General features: G+C 34.6%; 1 protein-coding gene across 5 annotated transcripts in view; it reads left to right on the top strand.

Moving 5' to 3' along the window:
- Positions 1 to 23449, top strand: part of LOC121322293 (coiled-coil domain-containing protein 141-like) — a 37759-nt gene extending 14310 nt beyond the window's left edge. The window contains exons 11-28 of one of the 5 annotated variants that reach the window (XM_041262068.1): positions 590 to 781; positions 1004 to 1180; positions 1986 to 2165; positions 2342 to 2467; positions 2729 to 2917; positions 3258 to 3419; positions 3510 to 3659; positions 7832 to 7972; positions 8596 to 8793; positions 9823 to 10006; positions 10264 to 10376; positions 12426 to 12557; positions 12804 to 13370; positions 13753 to 14690; positions 15889 to 16061; positions 21857 to 22011; positions 22107 to 22236; positions 23278 to 23449. In XM_041262068.1, the coding sequence (XP_041118002.1) occupies positions 590 to 781; positions 1004 to 1180; positions 1986 to 2165; positions 2342 to 2467; positions 2729 to 2917; positions 3258 to 3419; positions 3510 to 3659; positions 7832 to 7972; positions 8596 to 8793; positions 9823 to 10006; positions 10264 to 10376; positions 12426 to 12557; positions 12804 to 13370; positions 13753 to 14690; positions 15889 to 16061; positions 21857 to 22011; positions 22107 to 22236; positions 23278 to 23285 (3915 nt within the window). In that variant the 3' untranslated portion in view covers positions 23286 to 23449. Of the gene's footprint in view, positions 1 to 589; positions 782 to 1003; positions 1181 to 1985; positions 2166 to 2341; positions 2468 to 2728; positions 2918 to 3257; positions 3420 to 3509; positions 3660 to 7831; positions 7973 to 8595; positions 8794 to 9822; positions 10007 to 10263; positions 10377 to 12425; positions 12558 to 12803; positions 13371 to 13752; positions 14691 to 15888; positions 16062 to 21856; positions 22012 to 22106; positions 22237 to 23274 lie in introns of all 5 variants that reach the window. The other 4 variants (XM_041262067.1, XM_041262070.1, XM_041262072.1 and 1 more) reach the window with 4 other exon arrangements.
- The last annotated feature ends 829 nt before the right edge of the window (positions 23450 to 24278 follow it).

Below are 24278 nucleotides of genomic sequence, written 5' to 3'. Positions count from 1 at the left end.
AAAAGACACTTGTGCACATTTTCCACCTCTCTCTGACACATACCTTGAACAAATTAATGAAATCTGAAAAATCTGTTTTGCTCAGTGTGTCTGCACAGTCAGGAAAAAAAAATTGGCGAAAGGATATTTAATAAAAAAAATCCCTAAAAAATGTCTTGCTCTAAAATGATTTATGCTTTTTTTTTTCTTCAAATCCACTGTTTTACCTGGATTATAAATACAATAAGGCCCTTTAGGGTGACCGTATACATCGAATATACGATCTTCTCAGCCCTGAGGGGTCTGTATATTCGATGTATACAGACAACCTCCCGGGCCTTATTGCATACCTATATGAATAGTATAGCACAGGAAATTCTCTTTATAACTTACATTGTTATGATGCAGTTTATCTATTAGAAACCTACAAAATATAACGTACATGAATGCGCATTTCATATCCCATAGGTAAAGGTCTTAAAGCTAACAGGACCTTTAACTCACTTTAAACGCATTAATATGTGACGGTCATTACCATAGATAATTTACCATAGCGACTATATTTGACTATAGCATGCTACTACTACTTTGTATGCCTTGTCTGTTTCAGGAAGTAGTGAATGAGTTGGAGGCCTTTGCAGAAATCATTGCAGAGCTTAAAACATTTGAATCGCCAGAAGTAGCAGAGTTTTCCAATAAATCGTGCTTGCTTAATGAGGAGCTAAACACCCTCAGCAGAAATATAAGCTCCAGAGTTGAAATCATGAAAGCCTATGTAACATTTTTTAAATCTGCCAAGGAGGTAAGTTGAAGTTCTAGTAAATCAATTCTGCAATTTGTATGGAGATACTTTTACAAATGCATTGTTATTGAACCATAATGGTAGGATTGACCTTCAGGTCTTCATCTTCCAAATAATGAATGAAATACTAAAATACTTATAATGTACGTAATGACGAATAGAAATGATTTTCAGATATCATCATATTGAAGAATTGTTTGTTCGCTTTTCTACACTGTGAAGGTTGACGATCATATACAGAAACTGGAGGAATTCTACAGTTCCAAGCCTATTGAAGAAGACAACGAAGAGAACAGTAAATCCATGATGGAAATAGCCGATGCTAAATGGCAATCTCTTTTGGAAAGATTTCTTACAGTGCAGGACTTGGGACATAATTTTATCAATTCATCAAATATGGTAAATATTTCAGTACTACAACTGCAGATAACACTTTTTTTTGTATTATTTATTTATTTTTAATGAATTGTACATTTGAGTGGATTTTGCACTGTTCTTGTATTTGTTGTTATATGTAAGGCTTTTTATTTTCAGTTTTTTTTTTATTTCCCCCCAGAAAATATTTTGTTGGAATTTATCAGTGATTATTAATAAATAAATAAATAAAAACTGTGAAAATATTTGCTGTACTTGTCCAGTTTTAAAGACCAATGTAAGCTTCTATTCACTGTGACTGTCTGGGTGACCATGCAGGTAAAGGTAATCTGTTGCAGTGATAAAGTACAGTACTAAAAAAAATCTTTCAAAACTAAAAATGAAAGGAACTTGAGTATTGACAACACGGCTGTAATGTAATAACAGCTGATATGGAGGAGGAGTCATACCAATGCATGCTGAAAGTGGAAAATGAACAGTTCTAGTTGCATAGATTATAAAGATAACAAACTAGCTCTAGTTACTTTTTCCAAAGACATAATTTTGTTAAAAAATTAGCTGAACAAATTGATCTGCTACCCCAATATTATTTACTATTTGCTTCAGTAATAAACTGTCGAAATACATACAGTACAATATCACTATGGTTTATTAATCATTTAATTGTCAGAGATTGGACAGACTTGCTGTTTAGTGTAAATAATGTGTTTGATTCCAACTGCATTTTTATTTCAAAATGAACAGAGCTCAACTGTTTAATTACTTTTTTGTTTGTTTGCTGGAAATGATATAAAGTTTGTTGATGTGTATATTTCTCTGTGATCTGCAGGTAAGTGAGAGCCTGAACCTAAATGTGAAAACAGCCGTGGCTGTTGTGGAAAACACCAGAGAAGATCTCAGTAAAAAGAAGGTAGCTCTAACAGAGCTGTGGACTACCTGGCAGCTTCGAATGAACCGGCTGACGTCTGTGAAAAAGCAGTGGAGATCGTTTAAAGAGCAACTTAAAAAGGTGAGGAAACTATAGCCCCTTTGACACTGGCACTCCTACCCGGGTTACAGTCCCACGTAGTGTGAAACCACGTACCAGGGTCATACCCGGGTCCCAGAGACCCACCTCAGGATACTTATGTATTTATTATATATTTGATTGTTAAATACATTGTTTGTCAATCTCATTTTATTTAGACTGTACATGATTTGAAGACCGTGGAGGATGTTCTTGCACCAGAATCCAAAGTTGAGTTGGGAAGTAATCTTCTGGTTGCTACCCAACTCCTGGACAATTTCAACCAAGCAAAACCACAGTATCAGGTGAGGTTGTTGTTAAACTAATACAGTCTTTGGTATGTACAATTTGCATTCACACCCACAGCTTTTTGCAGGATGTCACAAATTATATCAATCATAAAAACTAATATGCTCCAAAAGGCAGGGTATCTGATCTTTCATACCAGATAGCAGATTTCCCTAATGTTTTAAATGTTTCCCATGATGGTCTGCATGTCCCCAATGCATGTTTGCGGAACACATACCTTTTAATAAAATCTCGTCGTCTTCTCATTTTTTTCATAGCAATTAAATGCTGAGGTAGAGTACATGGTGAAAATATCAGAGTTACTGGCTCTGAAAGGAATCCCTGCGAAGGAAAATAATGAGAAGGTTGCAGAGCTTCTGCACATCCATCAGCGAGTGAAGAAGATGATCAATGAGTATGAAGCAGTCCTGAACAGGACTGTCAAGTTTCTTCAGCTCTTTGATGAGGTAAACATAGTCATTATAGGGGTTCATGTGTGCTTTAACTTTTTGATTACACTATCACAGCATGTGTTAACTGTCTCTCCGTTTCATTTTTCTGCAACACACAGTTACTCATTACAAATAACTCTACATGTGTTTTAACATTTAAGTGCCACAGGGAGGTATTTGCATAGGATACTTTGCAGAGCTGTTAAAGGTTATACTTTTGAGGTGATTTAATGATAGTCCTAATGTAAACTATTTACAGCTTGTTAGCTACATCAAAAGTTGTTAAATGTAACTGAGGTAACACTTTTTCTTTTCTTTTCTATAATAATGGAATTATTTTCTGAACATTTTCAAGCTGGAGAATCTCTTGAAATCAGAACCAGTGATTGCATTCCATGATATTAGTCAAGCCAAGATCCAGCTCAAACAACATCAAGGGAAACAGACCCATATTCGACACCTCTATAAACTAGCTATTACCATAGGAGTGGATATTACCACTAGTGTACAGCAATCAGTAAGTAATACAGTGAAAGTTTCAGAATGTCTTTTTATAGTACATGGTGTTAATCCCATTCCATGAACAGATTTCTTTCCCTATTTGCAGAGCGCTCTGGGCTTTTCTGTGCAGCAGCTTCAGAAAAAGCTGGAGGCGCTTGAGGCTGCGCATGTCAGGTGGAGCACAGCAGCAGACAAATATGAGGAAAACCTTCTGAGCAATGTGCATCACTGTTCAGTGAAAGAGGAGATCAGTGAGGTATGTCTATTCAAATAAAGAAAGTAAGGCAAACTGCAGAATTAGCATTGGAAACCTTTACACTGCATTGGAATGGTTAATGAAAGTGAAAGGGAGGACTTCAGAAAACATTGGTCCCCCGAGTACAAGCAGTAAAAGCAAGCCACGGTTCGAAGCTGCCGGTCTTTGCTGGGGCCAAGATTGAACGCTAGCCTTATGTGCTCCTGTGGCAGTTAGAGAGGAAAACCTGTCGTGACTAGTTTGCTTCATTGCGCTTCAGTGACCACTGGTGGCAAGGAGCTCGGTGAGCCCAGGCAGAGGCTCACCAATCTAGGCTGTTGCCTCCAGGGTTCAGTAGCTTGAATTATTTGTTGCTGAAAAAAGCCATTTGTCTTGACAGCAGGAGCGGAGGTTACATGTTGATCTTCAGTCATGCTGATCAGCAGGTGGATTGCACTGCTAAGGCAACATTCAAATTGGGCATTTGGAGTAGAATTGTTTAAGTATTTTGGTCTTACCATGCTATGAGAATAATCGTAAAGTTAATTCAGTGCCAGTTCTGTTTAATTTATGGAAGTTTACATTTACACTTTAGTATATTGTGTACTATAAGTAATCATATATTTGTATTTACCAGTTTCATTGCTATTGCATTATTATTATTATTATTATTATTAGTAGTAGTAGTAGTAGTAGTAGTAGTAGTAGTACTACTACTACTTTAATAGTACTTTTCTTATTGTCTCCGATTTATTTGTATGGCTTAGATGGCAAATGCAAATCTAGTCTGACTAATGTGTTCTTTGCCAGTGTTACTCTGTTTGAAGCCTCCTCCCCCTCCCCCCTCTGTCATCTGTCATTCCTTAGGGGTTTTATTTGGGAGAATGGGGGTGTCATGCATGTCATACTGACACATATTCCAAATAAATGTTGACCTGAGTTTAGCAACCCTTTTGTCTCTGATCTACATTGACTCAAGAAGAGCATTTAACTGTGGTATTGATGGAAACTAATAACTTGTCACCATTCTAGATGTTGTAATCTTATTTCAGTGTCTTTGCCTCCCTCTCGAGGGCTAGTTGATGACATTGCCTAGAAAGTGGCTCAGACACTAAAAGGAGAGTAGGCCCAATTGAGACAGCGATCCCCAGAGTAGCACGTTGTGTGGCAGCCCTTTTAATACAGTCCGCTTCAAAGCATGGGTTAGATATTAATATTATTTCCCTTAAGTTGTTTAGCAACATGCAATTTGACAATCATCAATCATGCTTTATCATAGCAGATTTAAAAATGTAATGTACACTATTTTTGAGTGTTTGTTTTGGAGTTGTTTGTTACTTGTTTGATAACATTATCAGTTGTATTTTGTCATTATTCTTCAGAAATATTTCCAAGTGTATTGATTTTTATGGAAATGTCAGGCTACAGGTGTATAAAATAGAATATATAAACCGCCTGAATTGTATTTACAGTTCTTTCATGCGTACAGTAGAAGGCACTAGTTTTAGGTTTATCTGGTGAGTCATTTGGAGATGATAAAGCATAACACAAGCAGTCCAACAGATTGTTAGCAGCAGAGTTCTTTCTTTGTCTGCTCAGACTGTGGTAGTGGTTGAACAAAAAGGTTATTTAAATGCACACTGGTTCTATAGTGAAATTATTTGTGGAAAGTTGTTGGTAAGTTAAATATTCCACCCCTGCATATATATGGAGTACAGTACTGTGATTCTGCAGTACTGTGATTCAGTATGCTATTTTAATTATGATGCTTAAAAATATGCATTATAGATTATATATTTTAACCAGTGATGCATTTTATTTTCTTATCAACATTATCTTATTTTAATCAACATTTTAAAATTGAAAATGTATTTCCAGTTTTATTTGTTAATCTTATTAAAACATAAAAATAATAAAACAAATAAATGCAATCTTTTATATGATGATTATCTTGCTTTTAAGGGACTAGCCTGCCACCCAGTGTTTTTGCTGAGCTTTGTCATGGGGGTTGAACTACCAGCACTATGACTTTCTTGTACAAAGATCTCATAGATGCAGACACATAATTTACCAATGTATATAAGATAAAACAGTGATTTAGAGCTTATCCAGCAGATAGGGTTTTGAAAATTATCTAGATCTTCAAAATGTTCAGTAATGCTAAACCCAAATCAAGTTTAGGTAAAGAAATTTCAGTTCTTATAAGCCAGATTATGAAAGCTAATATACAAGACAGCTAAAACACATAAATCACTCTCCATTTTCAAAGAAGTGTTTCTAAACCTTGCAGAAGGTGCCCCTTTCACTGTAGCTTTAAAATAAATAAATACATTCTCTTCTGAGAAATTAACTTCTCAGAGAGCTCTAGTCTAGTGGTGTGAAATCAGTTAACTGTCTGTACTTAACTCTATTGAAATGTATGATGAAATTAGGAGTTGCTGTTAAATTGGCAGATTAGCTCCTTGCCATCATTAAGAAGCTGTTTAAAGCACTCTGCTATATGAAACTAGCATTAGGTGTTGAAATAATCTTCATTATGGGACAGGACAGTAATAATGATAAACAAATTGCTTTATAGGAAGAAATTCAGATTACATAGGAACACTGCACACAGTACCATTGTCAGTAAGTTATGCATAATTTAGAGCACTAGATTTAAGTACAGTACTGTGTTTCATCTTAGTCTAACATTTCTTCCAAAGTAAAATCCCATTTACTTTTTAGACTTTAATTGCAGTGTTACTTCTAGTGCTAATACCTGCATGACAAAACAACGCTATTATCTCATCCCCCAAGCTGTTTGCTTCTGATGACATGCTCAGGTCTCCTGTAACACCTTTCGTTTATGTTTAAGTAAACAGCCTGGCACTTTAGATGCTGGAAAGCGTTTCCAGTTGCTGCTGCTTATCAAGTAGTGTACCAGCTTTCAGTAAAAAGGACTTGAAAACAAACATTTCTACAACAAAATGAGACAGTTCAATGTGAAACTTGTGGCTTCTGTAAACTCTCTTAAAACACTTAATTTTTGTTTATTTATGAAGTTGAAATCATTTGAAATTAAAAGTGGCACATGTTCAAATGATACTGGAGCAAGGTATGGTAAATGTGGTATATTATAGGCTTCCTTTTCACAGACCCTTATGAAACCCTTATCTTATCCATACTGCATAGTGTAAGGACTCCCATTCCATGATAATGACACTCCAGATAGTTAGTAACAGCTGTGTCCATAATTAGTCAGATGCCAGGAGCAAGCCATTGGCCATGCGGCAATGGTCTTTTAGGAAATCAACCTTAGTGTGTTGAAGCATGAGGTATTCAACTTGTGAGTTTTATTTTTCTGTGAAATGGTCAGAGCCTCAATAATGTACCTGAGTTTCGTTTCTCTGTGAACGGTAAAAGAAAAAAGTTCAGCATTGACTCCAAAATGTAAAATGAAAGACTATCAGCAGCAGCAGCTGTCCCCAATTGACACATGAGCCATCCTCAGAGACAACATGATCCCCTTGCAAAAGTCTTCCTACCATACACAAATGACTCTGCTGTATACAAATATTCAGGAGCAAGCAATTAAGTCAACCAAAATAAACCTCTCCTCATGCTTATTAGTCACTATGTTCTGTTTTGTGAATTTTTCAAGACACTTTAAACTTGTTAACTGCATTGCTACTTCAACACAAAACCTTAGACGAAGACTAGCAAAAAGGTGGCCTAGGATTTCAGTACCATCTTAAATTAAGCTTTTAGAACCATCAATAGACTATTTCCCCCTATGGCTGGAAGGAAAACATTCAGCATGGCGCTATTTAAAGACTTGCAGCCAATAGAGCAGGACAGCTCCCAAAAAGGTCACTGTGTAAACTTAAATATATATACATATATATATATATATATATATATATATATATATATATATATATATATATATATATATATATATATACATTTAAAACCTTTAATTTAATTTAAAAGATTGAATGTCACAACAGACTTCAGTAATTTTGCTGTACTTTTTATTGAATCCACTTAGTGCAATAGATGAATACAACATTGAAGAAGTCCCCTTGTTGAAAAATGTGGACTTTGGTAGTTTTATTCAGGTTTTAAAATTAAGCAGTCAAAGTTGTGGATTATGTATGCAGTTCATATTTTGGAATAAACTTTTTTTTTTTTTTTTTTTTTTTACATTTTAGCTTAAGGATTCGTTTAAAGACCTCAAGAAGAAGTTCAACAATTTGAAATTCAATTATATGAAGAAAAATGACAAGTCACGAAACTTGAAAGCTGTCAAAAACCAGATTCAACAGGTTGACATGTATGCAGAAAAAAATCAGGTAAGAAGGAAGAAGAAATAACTAATAGTGTTTTAGTGGAAGTTGGTAAAGCAATATATCAATTAATGTAAATATTTTTTACATGTTTACTCTTAATCCTTCTTTACGTCTGCTATAGTAATCTTGAATCAGTATCACTGTCAGTGTCAAGCTTGTGTAAATCTATAGGCCTCCTTTAGGCCTAGTGCTAATGGTACTCTTCTGTGCTTAGCCCACCAAGAGACATATTTTGGGGGTGAGTTTACAGATCATTTTTTCTTATCCTAAAATGCAGGTCACTGCAGCTGTTCTGTAAGCTTTACTGGTACAGTTTATGCTAGCAGTGTGATTTGAGGTGGGGGCTGCTTAGCTGTATCATATTGACAAAGCATTAACTATGGTACTATAATAGACATTGCAAAATCTGAACACATTTGAGTGCAGAAAAGACTGAGAGGCAACACTGTCTGTTTTTTTTTTTATATAATCTATTCAAGCACCACATATAAATCAATATAGAAAACAAAAAACAAACCACCCTAAGTTGTTTCTAGTTGCATTTGTATAAGAGTGTGAGCTAATTAAATCAGTATATATCTCCAGTAGTTAACTATTGCATTTATTTAATCTGATTTAAAATGTAGATGCTAAAGAAGAAAATAAGTAACTTTGCAACAAAAGTTTCTGCTGGCACTGAGAAGCCTGTCCTTGGAAGTATCCCAAGAGAAATTGAGGAAGCTGTGAATGAGCTTCAAAAACAGGTGGTTGATTTTGACAAGACAGTGGAGGAATACAAGCAGAACCTGGACATGTCAGTGCGTCTGCAGCAGGCCATGGAGGAGGTATGTGGGACAAAGAGAGCCAAATCCATCCCTATACTGAATACCTGTACTGTATTTCGTTTTTTAAATAAGGACAGTGAAGCTTTATGTGCAACCAGACCTTACAATATTTTAAAAACATTGTAATCACAGTCACAACATCCAGTGTCTAACAAACAATGAAAAGAGTTACAGAGATGTATAGTAGCAGTACGTAAGAACTCCTGTCAAGCTCCCTGCCGTTCGTAATCAGTTTTTTTTTCAAATATATCTAAAATTAATAAAAAACGTAAAGTATTCCAACCTCGTTTTGTAAATTGATAAAGTAGGGCACAGCAGCTGGATGGGAGACCCCCCCTCTCCCCCCACTGTTTACACATAAATAAGCCCCTAACACCTTCTTGAACTGCCTCCAGCCATCATTCTGGCAGGAAATCCTGGAAACATTTTATGCGCGGCCCAGGAGATTCTACTCATGTTACAAACTTTGAGCTGAATTCCCTGAAGCTTCTTTTTTCTTTTCCAAACTCAGCTGATTGATGTGGCATTTCTGTTAAGTGTGAATCATACTTGTACTATTCTGTTGTGTGTATTTTTAGTGTTGTGTCTTACAAGTATGGCTTGTATTTTATTAATGTGGCAGTACAATTAGGCTATTTTTGAAAGTTATGTAGCATCTTGTTGACCTTTTCATGTTTCATTTTGCCAAATATAAGAAGCACATACATTTCAATGGCGATTCCTGGTATGTTTTAGCATTTAACTGTCTGTGTGTATTATCTGAAAACATGTACAATTCTAAAAAGAAAACAACCTCAGACTGTTTGTTTATTTATGACCTTAATTAGATGCTTTTAGAGCTTTGACAGATTAGCTAGCATTATATTTAAACTGTTGTTAAACCTTTTAAGGTGTTTTTGTTAGAATTACAATAATCATTTATGAAAGTGTGTTTTCTTTGTTGATAAGTAATAATGCCAACTACATTATTTTACCATTATTTCAAAATAACTTGTTTAATTAATCTCAATATCTTAATTTCTATTAAAGTATCATTTTTGGTGTGAAGAAGCAAGTGCCACCATTGTGCGAGTGGGGAAATATTCTTCAGAATGCAAAACTAGAGAGGCAGTAGGCATTCTTTACAAGCAGTTTGAAAAGTTTGTCTGGCCTACAGTGCCTCAACAAGAGGAAAGAATTAACCAAATCACAGAACTGGCTGTACGTTTACATGGTGAGAACTGATTCAATATTTCATTTTATGTGATGCAAAAATATTACAAAATATGTGCATACTAATGATTAGGCCTACTGTGTAAAAGCACAAAACTCTGTCAACCTCTCTTTGTACAGCTTGTAGTAGAGCTTGTAAAACTTTCTGAATGAAAACATCACTTTTTATTTGTTCTTTAATGAAGATTAGTAAAATCTGATTCCATTATATTCAATATGGTTACGTGTTTGTGTGTGTGTTTTTTTTTTTTTACCAAGGTCCTGAAGAAGGGAAGAAGTTTATAGAGAAAACAGTTACCAAACACAAGGAAATGCTGGAGTCTATTAAGGAACTGTGCAATGGTCTAAGAGATCTTGAAGAAAAACTACAGGTAGAGAATAATAAAGATGCCAAAAAATCTTTGAATGTCACAAAAGTTTTAAACAATTTAGGACAAATTACACCGTGTAACAATTTTTTTTTGTTCCTGGGTAGTACGTGTTATTTCCTAATTGCTTATGCCTCAAAAGTATAGAAAATGGCTATTATTCCCCACAGACTTTGCTTTTGTGACCAGGACAGTGATATTTCAAAATATCACAATTTCCAATGGGAAAACGGGCAAATGTGTGTCTTCGTTCACATAAAGTCAGCAAAAAACAACATATGAATCCAAATTAACATGTATTTATACTAAAGTAATACAAAAACGACTACAAAAGATTTAGAAGTGAGTAGTTTTTCGAGATTTACGATTAAACTGTATTTACATTACAGTAATATACATTATACTGCAGTAGAACTAATGGAAAGCAATATAAAACAATATGAAATGTACATCGACTCAGTGACCCATATTGAAAAAATGAAATTACATGACGGGAATATAGATTCTTGGGCTTGGCAGCTGTAGAACTCCTAAACAGGCCCATACACGTAAACATAGACTTAAGTATCAGGAGGGTTTCAAATACAAAGGCACAATAGAAACTATTAAAAATAAGAACGATCCAATTAATCTTTTATACAACAATAACCATTTCTCAGTTATTGTATTTAAAGACAATGTCATAATTAAGAAAGAGAATCAAAATAAATCGAAAACAGCACAAATAAACCAGTTTAAAGTAAAGGATAAAATGCAAAATAGAGGATTTAACATGAACAGGACAGCGAATTCAAAACAGAAAGATAGAAGACACAAAAATGGAAATGGTACCAAATACACTAAAGATGAGAGAGAAGACAAAGCGTTTAATTTATGAAGTAAAATTTTAACCACATCCCAAAAAGCAGTATTGAATAAAGGACTTAAGTTTATACTGACTGAAAAATAAATCGATAAAGATAAACTGGCCACCGAATTAAAGAAGTGGGAGAGACGCGTAGGATTAACAGAATATTTTTTCAATGGAAATATCTCAGATTCAGAGGGTAATTATGAGCATGGGATTAAGGTTAATAGTACAAGCATGTGGACTCCTCCAGATGGAAGAGACAAGTGGTATATTGAAGTAGTTAAACAAGAAATTATAGTAGGACTGAAGAAAAAATGTAAACTCAATTTAACCAATATTGAAGAACAAGCTATGACTAAGTGTTAAATGATGATGACATAAGTATAAGACCAGCAGATACAGGTTTGGGAATAGTGGTAATGAACACAGAGGACTATATGAAATCTGTAGAATGTGAATTAACTAATATGGATACATAGGAAGAAGTTAAAAGCAATAACATCAGTAAGTCGGTAAAAGAGGTTAAGGAAATTGCAGAGAGACTATACAATAAAGGCATTATATCAAAAGTATTAAAAAAAATAAATAAATACATGCAGCCACATAACAGCAGTACTGGCTCCTCAGAGGAGGCAAGTCTGTTATAAACTCCTATCTGCTATTAACTACAGAACTATCAGTAGCAGATCACGTGATCTCAGCACAGGTTTTAATTGGAGGAGCAACTTTATCCTCCCGCCCCCTACTGAAGTACTTTTTTTTCTGAAGGAGATTTTTAAAAGTCACCAGAAAAAAAAAAAAAAAAAAAAAAAAAAAAAAAAAAAATCAGAAATCATCCTAACGGTAGGACAAATTAAAAAACTTGACAGAAAGTTAAATATGAGGCTAGCATGTGTGGATAATGGGAGTTGTCGTTTTCGTCTGTATTTTACACCCTATACTGTCTTGTGACACCTGTAAGTCAATAATAATAATAATAATAATAATAATAATAATAATAATATGAAAAGTGTTGCCAGTCCAAATACAATAATAAGGTTCTATTGCTGCTGGGAGTTTAACGGGACCCACCAGCCGCCACTGCAACCATTTAAAGTTATTGATGCACAGTAATATTATTATTATTATTATATTATTATTATTATTATTATTATTATTATTTTTTTTTTTATTTTTATTTATTTATTTATTTATTTTTTTAGAGTGATTTTCTAAAGCAGAACTTGGAATCTTCTGTGGATTTGAAAGTTGATAATCAACAAAATGTAAAAATAAATAAAGCACAAACTGTAAAAGGAGAGACAAGTTTCCAAGAAACCCCAGAAAGGCTAAGTGTAAGTTTTAAACCTCTACCGTTTCCAGGATCAGTTTACAATTAATCAGCTTTGCTGATGATGAGCTATGGAAACAGAAAAAGTGTGTACAAAACAAAATATTAACAATGCATTTCAAGTAGTACATAAATTGTACTGGAATGGCATGTATTACTTGCATATGTAGTTCAAGGCAATTAAAAAATTATTGCTTTTTATACAGATCTTGATAGTTCAGATTATCTCTGTTTTATCTTATTTCTTCAGGTAGAATTGAATGAAGAACCAAATAGATCAGCTACATCTGAAAGCATTAAGGCTGTACATGACCAGACCTCAAGCAATGGGAATAGTATGTTGGATAAAAAGTCATCTAAGAAAGTTGAAATCTGTAAAAAACCAAGAAGTCAGGAATTATCAGATAACGTCAAAAATCATCAAGATGTTTTGTCTGAGAATAGATCGTTTACAGAAGAAACTTATTCTGAAACAAACACTGTCAGCAACAAAGTACAGGAACAGAACTTCACCACAGTGCAGAGGCAAGAGCAGCAGCTGAGCACAGTGTACTCTTGCACACAAACTATCCGTTTATCAGCCTCTCCTATTGATCCAGGGAGAAGGATAACTTCTCTTCATCAGACAGAGAACTGGGCTCAAGGCACCCAGACTTCATCTTCCCCTGCTGGCACTGAGGCTTCACGGTTTCCACACATTCAGGAAGAATTTAAAAGAATGGACAAACAAGGCCGTAGGCATAGCTCTAACAATAATAGAGATACAAAGAATGATAAGGTATACAGATACCTTCAGTCATCAACTTTAAATACACAGGTATGTTTTTTTTAAGCATTACTTTCATGGTTGCCGTTAGTTACTATAGTTGTTGAAAATACCCTGGGAATTTTTTACAAAGTACATATACCAAATGTATTGTAAAAAGAAGCTTCAAATAAACTGATACTAGCAATGTTAGGGCTCCTTCCTGCACCTTTTTTTACCTGACCCCTTGCTAAACAGGAGCACTGTACATTTCACAGTTTATCCCATGTTGAATTCATTTTTAGACCAATGTATAGATAGGCGAACAATACAGCCATGTACTATAGGAACACATTTTACAGATTTTTTTGACTGATGTCATTTTCATAAAAAGCTTTTACGAATGACATTTTATAAATATAACTACTACCCATTTTGTTTTTTTATGGAACAGACCAAAGATGAAGACTTATTGCACAGAGAGTTGCCTCATTCAGTGCCCGATGATTTCCTGTCGCAAGATGCAGCAGATATACTTCATGCTGCCACAGAGGACAGTGGACTGGCTGAGGGGGGCTTGCAAAATGAGCTTCTCACTGATGAAACCTTGTCTGTTGATGAGTATGAGTGCCCATCTCCGGATGATATTTCTTTACCTCCACTCTCTGAGACCCCAGAATCCAACATCCTTCACTCTGAAACAGACCTCGAAGATGGCTTTTGTCTCAGTTCTCACAGCTTGCATGTCAACACATCCAGTCAACAAACACTGTCACAATTTGGCAATAACAGAATGACTGACAGTTTTGACTTCTTAACACCTGTTGCTGCTGCTGACACCCTAAACCACAGACGAGAATGGGTTTCTAGTCAGTCTGAAAGCTATCCTTCACCTCCTGGGGGGCTGTACCCTAAATTTAAATCTGAGTCATCCTCATTTGTTCGCAGTCCCTTGATGGTGCCTGCACCTGGCATTGTTTCTGATACACTTTCTAGCATATTAAAAAGCAAACCTGCAAACAATTCTTCCGTTTCTGGCACATTCAGTGAATGCCGCGAAACACACTATGCTCTGCATGAGAGTTTCACTGAGACACAAGAGTGTTTGCAAGACCCTAACAAATGTATGGCAAGTACTGGCAGCCTGCATGCTTCATCTGCCCCACTAACAACAGATCCCCCGGCCCATAAATCAGAACATGATACAGGTTTCTGCAAGCCGACGACCATTCGAGAGGAGATAAGGCTTCCATCGGGGACCAGAGCCATGAGCAACATAACTGGCCAGGGCCCGAACTTCTCCAGGCTGTTACCTAATTCTACTGTAGTGGAAGGTTCCCCTATAACCTTGGAAGTAGAAGTAACAGGATTTCCAGAACCTACTTTAACATGGTGGGTAGCCTATAATAAATCATAATGAAGTACATCTATGGCCAAAAGTTTAACATCACCTTGAATTGTAAGATTGAGACATCATAATCATTAAAAAAAAAATAAAATCTACAAAATGATATCGCAAATGTCTACCGGAAGCCATAATCATAGTACAGTATTTCATGTTAGATTTTGAAATGTCGTTTTTCAATTTTTGTCAGTCTTTCATTAAGAATATGAAAAACTACATATGTAATTCAATATGTTAACATAACATTATTTAGCAGGTTTCATTCGACTTTATGAAACAAAATTAATTAATTCAATAGGGTCATACAAAACTTTTGGTCATAGCGATACAGTTGAAAGCTACCTCTAGTCAACAAGTTAATCCTCCTTTTAGCATTCTATAAAGATACAGAAAGCATTCAGAATGATCACATAATCTATTTTTTACCATTAAGATATCTTACTTAGAAGAAAAATAAAAGTTGGGTGAAACTGTTTTGTCAGACTATATTGTTTAATGTAAGTAAAACATTTGCAAAACAGAACCATTAAACAATATTAATAATATGATACATATATATTTTTTGTGTTACTGTTACAAAATGCTGTCAGCTTTTAATAGAGAATGATCACAGTGTGTCTGCTGGATTGAAAATGTAATCTCCAGAGTAATTTTATCTACAGAATACCACTTATCAGACCCTGTGATAGCCTGAGTGAGCTCTGTGTAATATGCTGGTGTGGCAGGTGGACAGAGATAAGGAATAAAAAAAAATTTAAAAAGTTTTCCAAATAACTGTTAAAATATCCATTGATGATTACATTTGCAAGATTTTAAAACTGCAAGAAAATTATTTATTATGTCTAGTTTTATAAAACCAAGGTTTTAATTACCTGAGAAATATTATGGGACTAGTTTTGAATTTGATTTAAATGTGTTTTTAACATTTCTCACCCTTACTAAAGATTTTTTTAGCTGATAAACTAATATACTTTAGCTAATTTATATGGTTAATAATATTCCAGAAGGGGTAAAAACTTAATTTCTAAAATTCAACCAAGCGAATACTTCATTATATTGTGCATTTTTTAATACAACTAATTCTAACTTAATTAAGGGTTTTGTCATCTATCAAATGTAATGATTTAAAGGCATTTTGAACATGTAGTCTAATTGTGTGACTTGAAAATTCACTCTTTGCTTCAGGTACAGGAATGGACAAAAACTGACCAATGATGAACACATAGAACTTTCACAAAAAGAAGGCAAACACAGTTTATTCATTAAGAAAGCCATTGATAGCGATGCTGGCCTCTATGTTGTTCGGGCCAAAAACTCTAGTGGTACTCTGTCTTCTAGTGCAATCCTGCAAGTGAAAGGTAACTGGCAACCCAATTTTACGCACACAATTAATACGGACTGGCTCACTTGTTTTGGTACACTGTGTGTCGTCTTGTGGCTAATGTACCTGTTGTTAACTTAGTTACTGCCATTTTACACCACTGGACTTGTTAAGCTTTTAACTTAAGATGGACACTCTTTACAAATAGTATTAAAGTGTTTCACTGTGCACGAAAATAATTATCTTCAATCAAGAAATATGTATTAATAATATTGAATTGTATTTGTAACCATTGTTTCATTGTTTTAAGAATATAACAAACACTGATGTGTTCAAACTAATTTGTAAACCTTTTAATGGAAAGATTGCTTTCGTTCACATTTAAAATATACTGTATGCTGCACCACAGGGTAAATGAGTGGCTATTATTATTAAATGAGGACAGAGCCTGCAATATAGCTGTTGAGCTTGCAACAATATCAAAATGGTTCCAAATCATGGCAGATGAATAAAACCCCTAAATTTTTACCCACTGGATATCAGATTTTAAATTAAACTTAAAAAAAAAAAACATATAATTATTGTGGACCTGACATCAAAATATAGTAACCAAGTATGATGACATTCACTCTGGATATGTGGTACTGTCAGTGCTCTAGTTAGGGTTGAAAGTAGTGGTTCAAGATGCTGTTTTAAGCTATTTTTCTTCTGCTATTTTTTTTCTGAAGACTTTAAAACAAATTCTCCTAACGCTCATTTGTTAGAACAAGCCCTTTTGTAGTTCTATCTATTTAACACATGCTGTGCAATCCTGCTTTACTGAAACAGCTTACTTAGAGAGGGTGCCTGCCTTATACAGAAGCATTAGGGGAGGGGAAGGAATAGGAACAGTGAAGCTAATGGTAGAAAATGGATGTTCAGCTGATGACATCACCATGTAAATGTAGCATTTGACACCTTTTGGGTGACTGCAATGCTTCTACTAAACCTGTAACTTAAGCTGTAAATCTCTTAAATTGCTGCTAATCTTTGGTACATGTCAAAAAATTTGGTGACGGGTATAATGTAAATTCAACTTTTTATTTATTTATTTATTTATTTATTTGTTTCCTCACAAAAAATGTCGTAAAATAAATAAATATCGTGTCCCGTCAATTGTGCTTACACAAAACATCTTTGCCTGCTGGCAGCTGCTATCTTGTTTATGAAGAAAAAATAGTGCAAGGCATCATCTTGCTGGAGTTTCCCATTCTGCCATTCTTTATAAGCTGGGTTTGCTTATCTCCTGTATTATATAATCACCAATGTATGTCAGGAAAATTATTGTATTCGTAAGTTGTTAAAAATACTAAATCCTATATTTTTTCATGTTTAGCTTTTACTGTTATGATATTATGGGTTAGGCAGCATGTTTGTAAAAAAAAAAAAAAAAAAAAAAAAAACAGAACAAAGTTCAGCTTTAGAGGAAATTGTAGTATATACACTGTTCTTAAAAAGGAAGAAAAGTTACAGTACTTTGAGATTGTGGATAGTGGTGGGTGTGAAGATTAAATTAAACTACAGGTGATTGACCATAGAAGTGGTTCTGTCACCCTATTAAACATTTTAACCACAGAAGCAGGCAACAATTCTTGCTTCATGAAACTGCACGAACTTGTAAGGTCATGTGTTCTTATTCTATATTTAGTTATACCCAATAGACTTCAGGCAGATCTGTTGCTCTGCATACAGTACATACAAATATAAAACATTGGGCCACCATTTCTGTGACAGACCTCTTGTTCAAGCTTATTATATTCATTTAAAAAAAATGTATTGTAATACTGTAAAACTTGTCTAATTCAGGCCCTCTAAAAACTGTCATTCTGTATAATTCATCATAATTTATGCCATGACCATATTGATTGTGGGATACAGTCCAACACCTGTCTTTTCTGGAATCCAGCGTGATTCATATGTCTCGTCTGCCTAAAATCAACGGAACGTTGACTGTGCAGTTCAGCACCAAGTGATTTGATCTTTTATAATCAAGTATGTTTCGTAAATACGCACATGTCCCATGGGTATAGTACAGGAAAATCCTTGCTTACTTAATGGAGAAAGTAAAATTAATGAATCCTTGAATTACAGGACATGCTTCGATTAAACATCTACTGTATGTGTTATGAGTGTTTCTGAATGTTCAATTAGTTTGTCATTAAAATTTAGATTTTACTGCACTCTGTATAATCCGGCACAATTCTCCAGTGTCGAGCAATGCCGGATTAGACAGATTTTACTATAGTTCTGAATTTCTTTTCATCATTTATATTATATGATAATTTGTTAATGGATATGTTTTTTACAAAATCTGCATATTATGAATAAATATGTGCATTTTGAATTCATGTTTTTTTTTTTTTTCTAGTAAGTTAACAATACTGTGTTTGTGTCTGGGATGGATTACTTATGATATGCGATACACAGAAGCTGAAACTTTAGAATAATACAGTTGTCAGCTATTAAGATATTTTCTTTTACTTTTCATCGTTTCTACATAGTTTATAAGTTTATTCTATAATCAGTTGTAATTGACATAGAAACATTTCTGCCTGGAGGTGGGCGGTAATCCACAAGAAATAATTCCACAAATCAGACCAACAAACCTTTTAATCAATTAAAACTTTAGGCCACAATTGAACTGGTGACCAAGAGACGAAATACTTTTGTAAAGATTAAGAACACGTTATGACTTTTGTAACTTTCTCACTAAATAAGTAGGATTGTTTTGATATTTTACATCTACACATCCAGAACTACCGTTATCAACAGGGGGTGATTTGCTTGAATAATTTCACTACTCCCCAGCCCCCCTCCTTGATTAGAGGAGTCTTTTATCAATAACTACATTGAAATATGACGTTTATACTGATTTTTCCTAATCAATTAAATTACCCCCCACCACACACACACACACACACACACACACACACACACACACACATATATTTGATTAATGTCCCACATCATGGGGATTACAACAACAAAAAAAACATATTTTACAGTATGTGGTTTTATGCTACACCCCCTCATGACTCACAAGAACAAAGCAGAAAGAGAAAGGGAGAGATTTAAAAGCTAGCTTCATTTCAGTTTCCTTTAAGGTTAATGTGTATGCATGTATGTTATATTTCTAAATATACATTGAATACATTTTATACTAATTGGTCTCTGTACATAATGTTACATTTGCATTAACTGAATACATTACTTGAGCCCCCCACCCCCAAAAGAAAAAAAACAAACTCCAGACCGCAAGTACGGTATGTATTTGCTTTGATAATACTGTACTTGAACAGTACAGTATATATTGCTTACTAAATGTGTTGGACTGGTTCAGCAATATACAATAGTTTAATCAAAATTTCTAAATTATATCCCCTTTAAGTCAAAGAAACAAAATGCGTTTTTTATCGTGTTTACCAGATCGTGGGCCCAGAATGACACTTGGGTATGATCATGTTTACACGATCACGTCTTTAAAGGGTTAATGGCAGAGACAACAATGATAGTTTATAACTGTTTAACTAGGAGTCCAGTTAGCTGTTTATTACAATTTTTAACAAATCATCACACATTCTCTGTTTATTTCAATAGCCTACCACCAAATTCCAGCCCTGGGGATTCAAAAGAAAAAAACTAAACACTTCTTCACTTTACTAGTGTTGTTGAACATGTTAGCTTGACTTCATAACAGTATTTATAAAAAGGATATAACTGAGCAAACAAAATATTATTTTAAGTAAAATGCTTAAAATGATTTTTTTTTTTTTCTTTTAAACTCACATTTAAATGTAATGGCACTCATCCATACTCAGCTTTGGAAGCAAAGCGTCAGTGAGCTTTCACAATGCCACCCCCCATAACTACATCCCTCGTCTCTGAATGGACAGCTAAATCGATGACAATGTGGGCAATAATCCTTACACTATCAGTGCACTATGGCGGCCATTTTGAAAAGAGCTTTGAAACAGGCTTAAAGTGATAAATGTAAAAAGTTGTCAGGATGTTGACAATGAAAACAAAAATTGCAGGTACATTATTTAAACAGCTGTAGCAACATGTGGGGACATGTAACGCTAGATTTTTCAGAACCCCGCTACTTCCCCTTTAAGTGGAATTGGAATATGAATTAAAATACATTCAAATGTATTTAATGGATAATTATTGTAACTGTAGAACCTTCTAGATTAGAAAACAATTTTAGCAAAGATAATGAAGACAAATTTAACATTGGAAGCACTTGAGAATTCTCCCCTCTCTCAGAAATGCTAGTGATTTTTTAGCTGCATTTTCTGCACTGGAAGAACATAGAAACTGAACAAACAAGTCTCTAAAAAGGTAGAAGACTAGTAATTAGGAAGTTTACAGACAACAGAAGAATACTGTTAATCATATGTATTACACATTAGGCAGGCATTTCAAAACATTCATATGAGATATGTTTTGCTATGTCCATACCATACCCCTCATTGTGATTAGTCTAGACACTAGATTGAATATCCATAAACAATTCATTCGATTCAATCTATATATTAATATGGTCGGGGTAATAACGCCCCAAGTATTAAACAGGGATATAAAATGTATTTTGCACTAATGCCCTTGGATCAAGTGTCCCAGTCATTCTTAAGAGTATTGGGTGTCAAAGGGAAACAAGTTTATGGGTACATAGAACCAAGTGATAGGAATCGCTGCTTATAAAGTGCACTTGCTTAAGAAAACTATAGTTAGTTTCAAAATGTTTTATATATATATATATATATATATATATATATATATATATATATATATATATATATATATATATATATATATATATATATATATACAACACTGCTTTAAATTCTGCTTACCTGATTTAAATATGTGTTTATTTTAAGTAACATACTTATTTCCTATGTACTATGAAGTACAGTGGCTCTAATGTCAAAGTGAAAAATAAAATCTACAAATTGTTCTAAATTTATTACAAATACAGAACAGAAAATAATTGATAACTGCGCAGACGTGGAAGGTTATAGTCACTGTTGAAACCTGCAGTTTTTATGTATGCATTGTCCACAAAGACAGAGAGTGAGTGAGAGTGACCCGGCAGTCTGCGCTAACTAAAGTCCCTTTAAACACTGGCATGCTCTACCAGGGTTAGGACCCGGTGTCATGCAGGTAAGGTATATGATTTCACACTGCGTTTGATAAGCAGGGTTGACCTGGTTTACAGATACAAGTGCACAGTGCGCGTATCAATACAACGGAAGCAGCTTGTTACTGACGCTTCCATCCAAGGTTCTCTGGAAGGGTCGCTGAGGTGATCGATGATGCTCTGCCACTTTTCTTTGTTACTAAACTTCCTTATAACTTACCTAATAGAACGCTGACCAACCATTTCAATAATTGCATCAATGTATTATTTCGAAAATTGTCTTTCCTTGGTATACCTGTCATTGTATATAACTACGTAATCGATTACCGAGTTACTGATTTTTCTCAATGCACATCTCACACGAGTCCTCGCACGCACATAGCAGTTGCACAGCTGTTGTGAAACGGCCCCTTAAACAATTCTGTAGAGCTCGTTTAGTTCATTTTAGTTTTTGTATTTAAATGTTGTAAAACACATTTTATTTTTGGATGGAAATTGCAGTTTTACACACAGTTTCAAGCGATACAAAACAAACAACAAATCAAAATAAATAAATACAGTAAATAAGTAACATCTTGTGAGATAACCCTGACTTTGAGCATATAAGCTTTTTCTGTTTAATGTTTTGTCTTTTTTTTTTTAAATTTCAGTTCAAGGACAACCTCCATACTTTAAAAATAAAATTGAAGACAAAGTGTTGTTAGTTGGAGAAGACCTTTTCCTTGAGTGCATGGTATCAGGAAGACCTACACCTCATATATTGTGGTTAAAAGATAATCTGGTTGTGGCATCTGGAGAAAGCAAAGTAAGTTTTGTGAGATCTGTCTGTTAATATATATATATATATATGTATATATATATATATATATATAAAATCCATGATCAAATGTGCTTTTACAGATTCAGAACCTTAGTGACACCCATGTCCTCTTAAAAAGAAATGTTGTTTTGGCTGATACTGGAAAATATTTCTGCATTGCTAAAAATGAAGCCGGAGAAGCTTGCTGTTCAGCATTTGTAGTTGTCACAGGTAATTGAACACTTTTTATAACGTTTTTTGCACCATTAATTATAAAAATGAAGTAATAAAGATGCATGTTACACAATTAACAAAAAACAACTTAGAAGTACATATGCAGTATTTGTAAAAGTTAAGGTTGGTTTTAGAAATGTGTTAAACAAGGCAAAGCTAAACATGACAAATTGTTTTAGCACTTACTGTTCATTTGAATAACTTGTCAAGAAAGCTGTTAAAATATTCCAAGCTGCTAAATCAATTTATGAATATTGTTGCTATTAATTATGCCATTTGCTAAAACCCCCAATAGGTTTTATGAAAATAGTCTTAAGAAAAATAATCAACTTTCATATCATTTTCAACTCTGACTGACACTGTAGATTTACTCCCTGTACAGCAGATATGTCATTTCAGATTTCAGCTTAATAATATAAAGGTTAAATGTTCAACTTGTAAATAATAATAATAATAATAATAATAAATAATAATAATAATAATAATAATAATAATAATAATAATAATAATGTATAGTCAGGGTTTCACATAACTGGTACACAGGTACGCATGCGCACCACTAAAAAACTTCCATATTGTTTTTAAGATGAAAAGGTGTACCGTCAGTACATTTTTAACAGGCAGTGAGGGTGCTCACGCTTGGCTTGCAGGGTCAAGCATATTATCTGTCAGTGGCCCTGTGACAGAAATACAATGATTCTTGGTGGTAAATCTTCCTCCTGTCCTGTGAGGGCGCTAAGTACAGTGAACAGAGTACCTTGGACTGGGTGGCTTGACAATTCCCAGGGTTAAAAGCAAGTCAGTCATCTAGAAAGGGGGCGGAGCTCCGGTGCAATAACTGATCGACCCGGAAGGGAAACAATGTGGCAGCCATGGATTTTACCAAGGGGTCATGAGTGACTGTACAAATAGGAGACGGAGTGACGTGATCTGTTCCTTCGTTTACTGTTAAGGAAATGGAAGGACCTGTGTTAAAAATATTGTACATGAATGTTTTGTTTGGTCTTGTCTCTAATTGTTACTTGTTGTTATTAGTAGATGGCTAACGCATTCCGGAGCTGTCGCTAGAGGCCAGCACGAACCCCGACATCACTACACTTGTGTCCTGATAATAATTGTATTAGCACCACGAGCAAAGCAGCACGCACCCAGGACTGGAGACCGTGTTTGTATATTGTGTGGGTAACTGGACTGTATTTATTTTTTGGGACTGCAAACCCTTTATTTTGAACAGTGCAATACACATTGCTGTGTATTGCCTGGGATTATTGTTTGAGGTCACCAGACCTGGATTACAACATTAAAGATTTTCTAATTGGATTATCACTGTCTTGTCTCCTGATTAAGCACAGCATCACTTCTGCAGCTGTACACTGTTAACCACTGTGCCACTTTGCCACAGGCCCATACCTGCCTAATCTCCCGATTTTCCATTGAGTCTCAAGGTCTCTGGGATCTGTCAACAATCTATGGGCAAATCACTGATCATAATTATTCACTCCATTCTCTTTCACTTAAGGCCGGAGGGTTCCAATTCACTAAAAAAATCTATCCCTGCTAGTGCTATCATTGGCTGCTTCAAGGTTTTATAACATCAATCATTTTTCTTTTAATGGACACTTGAAACAACCAATGATAGCAGTGATCTTGGCCATTCAGAGGAGAGGGATGTAGCTACAAGGAGTGACGCTTCTCAGACCAAGCTTGGATGAGTGGAGGTGTCGATGTTTTAAAGCTATTACATTTAAATGTGAGTTAAAAAAAAATACATTAAGCATTTTGCTTAAAATAATATTTTTTTCCTTAGTTATATCCTATAAATACAGTTGTGCCGTCAAGCTAACGTGTTCTAAAACACTAATAAAGTGAAGAAGTTTTTTTGTTTTTGTTTTTGAATTCCCAGAGTTGGAATACGGTGGTAGGGTATTGAAATAAACAGAGAATGTGTAATGATTTGTTAAAAATTGTAATAAACAGCAATCCGGACTCCTACTTAAACATTCATAAACTATTGTTGCTACTTGTGAGTGTAGGTTTTC

This window comes from Polyodon spathula, chromosome 10, assembly GCF_017654505.1.
Source record: "Polyodon spathula isolate WHYD16114869_AA chromosome 10, ASM1765450v1, whole genome shotgun sequence".
Lineage (NCBI taxonomy): Eukaryota > Metazoa > Chordata > Actinopteri > Acipenseriformes > Polyodontidae > Polyodon > Polyodon spathula.
Note: the sequence above shows the minus strand (reverse complement) of the source record. Positions and strands in the feature narration are given on the sequence as shown.